Source organism: Austrofundulus limnaeus, unplaced genomic scaffold, assembly GCF_001266775.1.
Source record: "Austrofundulus limnaeus strain Quisiro unplaced genomic scaffold, Austrofundulus_limnaeus-1.0 Scaffold584, whole genome shotgun sequence".
Lineage (NCBI taxonomy): Eukaryota > Metazoa > Chordata > Actinopteri > Cyprinodontiformes > Rivulidae > Austrofundulus > Austrofundulus limnaeus.
This window is the reverse complement of record NW_013952986.1, coordinates 202,122-210,260: the sequence shown is the minus strand read 5'-3', so window position 1 is coordinate 210,260 and position 8,139 is coordinate 202,122. Positions and strand designations below refer to the sequence as shown.

At 41.3% G+C, this 8,139-nt stretch overlaps 1 protein-coding gene across 3 annotated transcripts in view; it reads right to left on the bottom strand.

Annotated features, from left to right (window-relative positions):
- Positions 1 to 1,570: 1,570 nt before the first annotated feature.
- The window catches only part of LOC106530979 (bromodomain-containing protein 1), a 29,730-nt gene continuing 23,161 nt past the window's right edge, over positions 1,571 to 8,139 (bottom strand). Inside the window, exons 10-12 of one of the 3 annotated variants that reach the window (XM_014026716.1) lie at positions 6,580 to 6,674; positions 6,155 to 6,309; positions 1,571 to 3,005 (exon numbers count right to left, since the gene is read on the bottom strand). In XM_014026716.1, the coding sequence (XP_013882170.1) occupies positions 2,831 to 3,005; positions 6,155 to 6,309; positions 6,580 to 6,674 (425 nt within the window). In that variant the 3' untranslated portion in view covers positions 1,571 to 2,830. Of the gene's footprint in view, positions 3,006 to 6,154; positions 6,310 to 6,579; positions 6,712 to 8,139 lie in introns of those variants that run through there. The other 2 variants (XM_014026717.1, XM_014026718.1) reach the window with 2 other exon arrangements.

Here is an 8,139-nt window from a genome sequence, read left to right as displayed (position 1 = left end):
CCAAATGCTCTCTAGCAAACTTCAGACGTGCCTGGATATGGACTGGCTTAAGCAGGGGGACACGTCTGGCGCTGCAAGATCTGAGTCCCTGGYGTCGTAGTGTGTTGCTGATGGTAGCCTTTGTAACATTGGTCCCAGCTTTCTGCAGGTCWTTCACTAGATCCCCCCTTGTGGTTCTAGGATTTTTCCTCACCGTTCTTGTGATCATTTTGACCCHACGGGCTGAGATCTTGCGTGGAGCCCCAGATCGAGGGAGATTAGTAGTGGTCTTGTATGTCTTCCATTTTCTGATTATCGCTCCCACAGTAGATTTCTTCACACCAAGCTGCTTGCCTATTGCAGATTCAGTCTTCCCAGTCTGGTGCAGGTCTACAATTTGGTTTCTGGTGTCCTCCGACAGCTCTTYCGTCTTCACCATAGTGGAGTTTGGAGTGTGACTGTTTGAGGTTGTGGGCAGGTGTCTTTTATACTGTTAACGACTTCAAACAGGTGCCATTAATACAGGTAATGAGTGGGGGAAAGAGGAGCCTCTTAAAAAAGAAGTTACAGGTCTGTGACAGCCAGAAATCTTGCTTGTTTGTAGGTGACCAAATACTTATTTTCCACCATTATTTGCAAAAAAWTYYTTWAAARKYMRRMMAAAWKRWTTTYYYMAAATTTTTTTTCACATTTTGTCTCTCATAGTTGAGGTCTACCTAWGATGTCAATTACAGGCCTCTCTCATCTTTTTAAGTGGGAGAACTTGCACAATTGGTGACTGACTAAATACTTATTTTCCCCACTGTAAATGCTGCAATGCTGTTAGCTCACACCTATAACCTTTACAAGTCATTCAGTCATGAAATGATCATAAAACAGCTGGTTTAAGTGTGACAGTGACGTTAATGTGAGAATTTGCAATTAAGTCAATGAAGTAGTTCAGAGGTTAAACTAAAATGAATTTTAGTTTGAATAAATTTGTTTAAAATAACTATATTTCCAGTTTATTCACAAGTTTCTATAATTCCTCGTGTGTGTTTCCAATTTGCTTTATTTCAGTCCAATCTATTAAACAAATCATTCATCACTGAAAACTAATTTATCCTCTGAGATGCTCAGACTTCAGAACTGCTCTGACTGCAGCAAACGTTACAGAAGATGGATGCTGACGTTCTGCTGATGATAAAGGAGGAAAATTTGATATTTCTGGAAACAATGGAGAAGCACATTTGTCGCCAAGGGACCACCACCAGTTCTGGATTCCTTCATTGAAAAACCTTCAGTTTCAAAGAAAACGATGTGGGTGGTTATGTTCAAATATACTGCAGCAGAAATACTGTTTCACCTGAAAACAACATAAACTCCAGTAACTCAAAAACATTATTTTTCAGTGATTCATTTAAACTTGAATTAATAAAAAGAATCAAACTTCTCATCATTGACCTGTTCTTACATTTTCTCCATTTGACCCAACTTAATGACTTAAAAATATGTTTGTTTTTTTCCAGAAGTTCAATTAAACTAAAAATCTAAGGGGGTAAAATTACATGAATAAATTTCATTAAATAAATAAAAAATGAGATTAAAAGCATTCAGTGATTCAATAACATATTTTAATTTTCAGTGTTTTAGTATAAAAATCCCTTACAGCCAGCTGGCTGCTTTCTGATCCCATTGGCTAGAACTGTATTTATGAGAATCAGCTAAAGTACCAAATCTATTTACACACAACATCCACAACCAGAAGGGCCAAAAACAAACAAATTAAAATACAGGTAGGCCACCCATTGCTTCCCTGCTAAAGTAAAACATCCAACACGATCACCTCTCAGATTTAATGCTAACAACCCAAATAATCATAAAAACCTGCAACAGAAAGGAGGGTCTCTGTAGGACCCTACCTTGATAAAGTGATGATTATACATGTTCTGCTTCAGAATAAATTAGTTCAGGCACATTCTCTTCTCTTATTACTCAAGTTCAGTTCACACAGAGAAGATGGTCGTGTTTTATAAAAGATTTCATTTCATCACTGCACACAAACAAAAAGGCCAAAACTTTGAAACATAAAAAACACACTAGTGGGAAACCTGTGGGCTGCAGAGTTTTGTTGTTTTTGGGGTAAATGATGCACATTAGACCTTTTATACTTTGAGAGCTTCTATATAGATTTTATATAAATATCTACAAACAAACAAAAAAAGTAGTCCGATAAAAACATTTAGGTAAAAAAAAAGGGACAAAATTAATGCCATATATCGTGAAGCTTGAGAACTCAATAACTTACAAAAACTGTACAAAAGAAGCTAAAAATGATCAATACAGTATGCATGGTTTTTGTTGTTGTTCTCTCTGTGGAGATAGCACCAGCAGGAACACCGGAGGCACCGGCAACAACTTCTCATCTACAGATCAGAATGATGTGTACCAAAACAGACTGAAGGAGTGAATAAGTTAGTGTCAGGCCATGTGGGACATATTTACATGAGCTGCTGCTGTCTCTCACTCACACACTCACATTCAAGCACACACACACACACATGGCAGTGACACTGGAGCAGCAGTCTTGCAGCACATTAAAGTGGTCAGAAGTGGACCTCTGACACATTCAGCAGGGTCTAACCTGCAGTTTTCAGTCCTCGTAGCAAAAGTAGCTTTTTTTTATTTTAGCTTCCACTTTTTTGCAGCTGCTAACTGAGTTGTTTTCATTGCATAGCTCTTTGACAAACAGGACAACCGTTATCAGATACAGTAACTCAGACAGGTGTGAAGAGGTGTGGAAACGATTCCAGTTCACAGGAAATGGTAAACACAAATGTGTGAGTGTTGTGCGTCTGCAGGGTGGGTGGGCTCAGTCTGTGACACTGAGACTGCTGCTTGGCTCCTGGTTCAGGTGGGTCACGGCTCGGTCAAAAGCGAGCCGCACCGCTTTTCTGATGGAAGAAGTGCGAGCCTCCATCAGTTTCATTCTGTCGAAGGTCTGGTCCATCCCAAAGGGAGCCATCTTGGATCTAGGAAGCCATTGCCTAAAGAGGGAGAAAACGTACTGCTTAGATTTTTGCTTCACTTCAGGAATGCAGTCAACTTTAAAAAACAAGGCTTTGAGGCTTTAATTTAATCTGCCTTTTTCTCCTTCTTTATATTTTAAAAGCTTTTCTGACGTAATTAAAGTTAATTTTAAACTGCAAATATTTATGAACCTGTGGGTCTTAAGAAGTATTGAGGGATAAAATCTGTTTTTAGTTCCATCACATGGACAGAAATCCCAATGATAAACATGATGCTACTCATGTATTTCAATGGCATCTTCAATATTAGGTTAGCATATATGCTAAATGTCAGTTTTTTTATCATATTCTTTCTCAAAGATGAAAAAATATAAATCAGGGTTTATTAGGGCTGCAGCTAGTGACCATTTTGAAAGTTGACTAATCTGCAATAATTTTTTTTCTATTAGTCATCAATTATTTTAAAACATCCATCTAAGCTTCCTGTGGGTGCACCTCCTGTTCCAGCTCCAGTAGGTTACATCATGTATACAAACATGTTCCTTTGATTTAATCCACAAAATGAATCTCTGACAGTGAGACTTCACCTGTTCAGTTCTGCCTTCAGAACGAGCTGCTGTTGGCAACACCCTCCCAACCTTTTGTTTACATTAACTCTGTCCTCCCAACGCAGCGTTCACGTTAGCTTCAGAAACGTGAAAATGGCTGCTACAAGCAGACGCACAATGGTACAACTGTAGTAGATGTGCTGTGAGGCTCGGTCACTGCAGCCTGGAGCCAGCCTCAAGCCTGAAACATACTCGCTCCGACGCCGACGGGTCGACGCGCGGTCACGTGGTTGATCGGCAGTCGTTTTCGCACAGACTTTTCATGGTCACTGAGACACCCCACTCCGAGCTCGGAAAACCCCCCTCCCACTGAACAATACGTCACTGCATGGAATTTCCCCCYGCAACAGCCGACAATCATTGCAGAAAAAAAAGACGTCACCCACCCGACGTATTTGTCCACATCTGTCCTGGTTAAAGCTCCACAGTTTTTATCAGTCAGATTCCTCCGTGCTCAACGTCTGTTTTATCTCCATTCATGAGTTTTTCACGGAATGACTATCTTTATAAAACTCTACTTCCTGGTGTCGGCTCTGGGAGCGAGTCGGGGGTCCCCACCCCTCTTTTTTTTTCTGAGTGCAGCAGTGCATATTAAGCACAAAAAAACAAGCCGTAAGTTTTTCACGGTTTGACTATATCTTATAAAACTCTGCTTTCTAGTCTGGGAGTGAGTCGTTTTTTTTCTTTTTTCCCCCCCGCCGAGCGCAGCACAAACAAACACGCCCATGAATTTCAGACCAATCACACATTACCGTCGACACGGGAGGGGGTCAAAAGTTCTGCTGGGGGGTTGTGCCAAAAGAGGCTGTCGACACGACGCTGCGAAGCCCGGTGACGTAATTTTCATCATTAAACTGCGACAACCMGTGCCGACGTCGGCAGTTCGCAGGGAGTATGTTTTCAGCTTCAGTCATCGATCACGGCCATGCGCTATTGTTCAAAATTACTTTGTGATAAATGACAAATCATGTAAGTGTCACAAAGCAATACTAACACCCCCCCCCCCCCATCCCAGCTGTCTTGCTCTAGTGAGTCATTGTTTGTGCACGATTCTGTGTTTATGAGTAAATATAGGATCAGAGCAACTTTTTTTTAACTCGCCTATCCTATTGTGGTTTTCCAAGCTGCAAAAGGTAGCGCGCCCGTTCATCCGTTCCCCCATGTTTGTTATGTGTGTCTTTCTCTTGAACGGGTGTTCTTAACTGCAATTTCGTTCTGCATTGTATCTCTGATGTTGTGTGTGAATGATAATAAAGATGATTCTGACAAGACATGACTTACATCACCATCATCTGCAGATTTGTGAGGAACAGCAGAGACAGAAGTTTCCTTCAGTTAAAAGTCCTTGGGCAAATCCTGTTGTGTGCTAGTCAAAGTCCATTGTGAAATTATTTGCACAAACAACAACTTTCTTTGGCAACATCACAGGGACAAAGCCATAAAAAAATGAGGCCACACATCTCTGTTCTTCGTGACTGTTGTTAAAAAAACAAACGTGGTTGTCCTGTGAAGCAGTGGGCGGGGTCTCGGCTTGGGTTACCAGGTGAGGGGCTGGGCTCTCTTGCACGTTGCTAGGTCACCAGGATTGTGATGTAACAATCTGCAGGTTTTTGAAACAGCTCATTTGCTGACACTAACAAAACATTTACTGAGTATTTTTTGGCTCTTGGACTGTTTCTGGAAGCAGTGCAGACCCAAACTGAAGCATTTAAACATGTAAAAAAGTGAATTTTGCATTAAAAGTCCCCTTTAATGCTTGTATAACATCAGCATAACTGATAGTGGCCACCTTTAATACACCGTTTGTTGGTAAACTAACAAAACTTTGACAGTTTGCTACAGCACGAAGTGATCAGTGGCTCAGTATATCAGAAGATATGCTCTATAAAACATCAAACTGATGAATAAGCTAACTTTCTGAAACTTACCCATGTGGAGAGGATAATCACAGCTGCAGCGTGTTAGCATTGATCATGTTTTCACTGCTGCTGTTCTGATATGGAATGATTGAGTCTGTATTTTAATTTCTTTGGTTGATTTTTTATTAAAATGTAACCATCTTTGAAAGTTTTAGTCTTTTTTTCTCCTCCTTGATACAATCGTCTTTCTGTTCCACCATTATTATAGCTCTCTGATGTTCCTGCTGCACCTTTTTCTGTGGTTTGCAGACTGGCACATCTTCAGTAATAAACAAAGCAACCACAGATGATAAAAGTGAGTCTGATCCCAGCAGTTCATGTTTTGCATTAGTTACAAATGAATATTTAGTGAGTAAATAATACAATGTATCAACATTAAAAGGCTGTGTCAACTAATTTTTAATAATAATGTTGATAATCGTTGCAGCCCTAGTGTTCATTATGTTATTTAGTCATTAAAGTTTAACAATAACAAAATCACAAATGATAATTTGATATTAGCAGCTCTGACCTGTGATCTAATCCATAGATCACTGTCTCATAATCTGCCCGTTATCTAATTTGTCTCTGGTAAACAAATAGATGAATCCTGTTTTCTTTTTGTTTCAGCAACACTTTTAAAAGTGGTCGAGTTCCTCACCAGCTGCGCTTGCTGTCGAAGAAGCGGACGAGGAATAGTTTCTCTGCGGACCTGAACTGCATCTGCTCTCCGGCTCTGAGAACGTCCAGCGGCGGCTTGGGAAGCTCCACCCCTCTGTGTCGAAACGAGGTCCTCCGGGCTCGGGGGTCCATGATCTGTACGAAGACCACGATAACAAGAGAGGACGGGCACCGAATGAGATGGCCATTTTGCAGCTAAAAACTGGGTCGCCCGTACCAAGAAGTCCCCACTTAGAGACACGAACATGCAAGGCCGAGTCGAGCATGAAGCACTCAGCGATTTGAGCAGCTACACACAGCCACTAATAAAGCACCCAGGCCAGGCTACGGCACAAATCACAAGCATGGAGAATGGTAAAGGGACAGATGGGAGATGAGATATGGAAAGGACTGACACTCACTCACCAGGGCAGGGAAGGAGGGATATCCACTACATTTAGCCCAAACTAGTTTAAGAGGCTCCAGAACAAATGAAGAAGCAGCGGTGGGATTCCACACCTCTACAGGAACAACGACAAGCAAGTTATGAAGGGTTCACTGAAACAGAGAGCACAAACTGTCTGAAAACACACACACACACACACACACAGAGTTGAGGCGCAAACAGAGTTGTTTAAGCCTTCATTGTCCGCTCAGTCTATGGTGTAAATTTGGTCCTTTTTTATCTGTCCCCTAAGCTCCACCAACCCCTTCAAATGTACCTCAGATGTTAGTAAGTGTGTCAGCTGTGTGCTGCAGTACCCACCTCTTCCATCTAAACTGATGGCGCCAAGAGCAAGAAAGGCAAAACAGCATGCAGCAGAAATATAGCACAGATGCTTGTTTTGAGTGAGAACCTGCTGCTGTCAAACTGAGTATATTATTTCTAAGAAAGCAGAAGGACTCACAACTGCATCTAATTAAACAGAATTAATGAATCAGGTGTGGCTGCAGTGAGAACTGAACCTGAGTGAAACGATGTGGTGCAGCTCAACCCAAAGACCAGTACTGGCCTCCATTAATGATTCATGAATACAGAAAAACACAAACAACTCTGTTGGCAGGTTCAGACCAAACACACAACCGACTACACAACCAAGCATACCACCAAACACACAACCAACTACACAACCAAGCATACCACCAAACACACAACCGACTACACAACCAAACATACCACAAAACACACAACCAACTACACAACCAAGCATAAAACCAACCACACAACCAACTACACAATCAAACATACCTCCACCATACAACCAACTACACAACCAAGCATTCGACCAAACACACAACCAACTACACAACCAAGCATACCACCAAACACACAACCAACTACACACCCAAACATACCACCAAACACACAACCAACTTCACAACAGAGCATACCACCAAACATACTACCAACTACACAATCAAGCATACTACCAACTACACAACCAAATATACCACCAACCACACAACCAACTACACAACAGAGCATACACCAAACATACTACCAACTACACAGCTAACTATACAATCAAGCATACAACCAACTACACAACCAAACATACCACCAACCACACAACCAACTAGACAGCCAAACATACCACCAACCACACAATCAACTACACAACCATGCATAACACCAACCAAACAACCAACTACACAACCAAACATACCTCCACCACACAACCAACTACACAACCAAACAAACCTCCACCACACAACCAACTACACAACCAAACATACTACCAACTACAAAACCAAACATACCACCAACTACACAACCAAACATACCACCAACCACACAACCAACTACACAACCAAACATACCTCCACCACACAACCAACTACACAACCAAACATACTACCAACTACACAACCAAACATACTACCAACTACTAGGAATGTGCGATATAAACGATATACGGTAGAAACTATATAAATTTGTCCTATGATAGAGATCTGTAGTCTACCGGCCAACCGCGCAATTCTTTT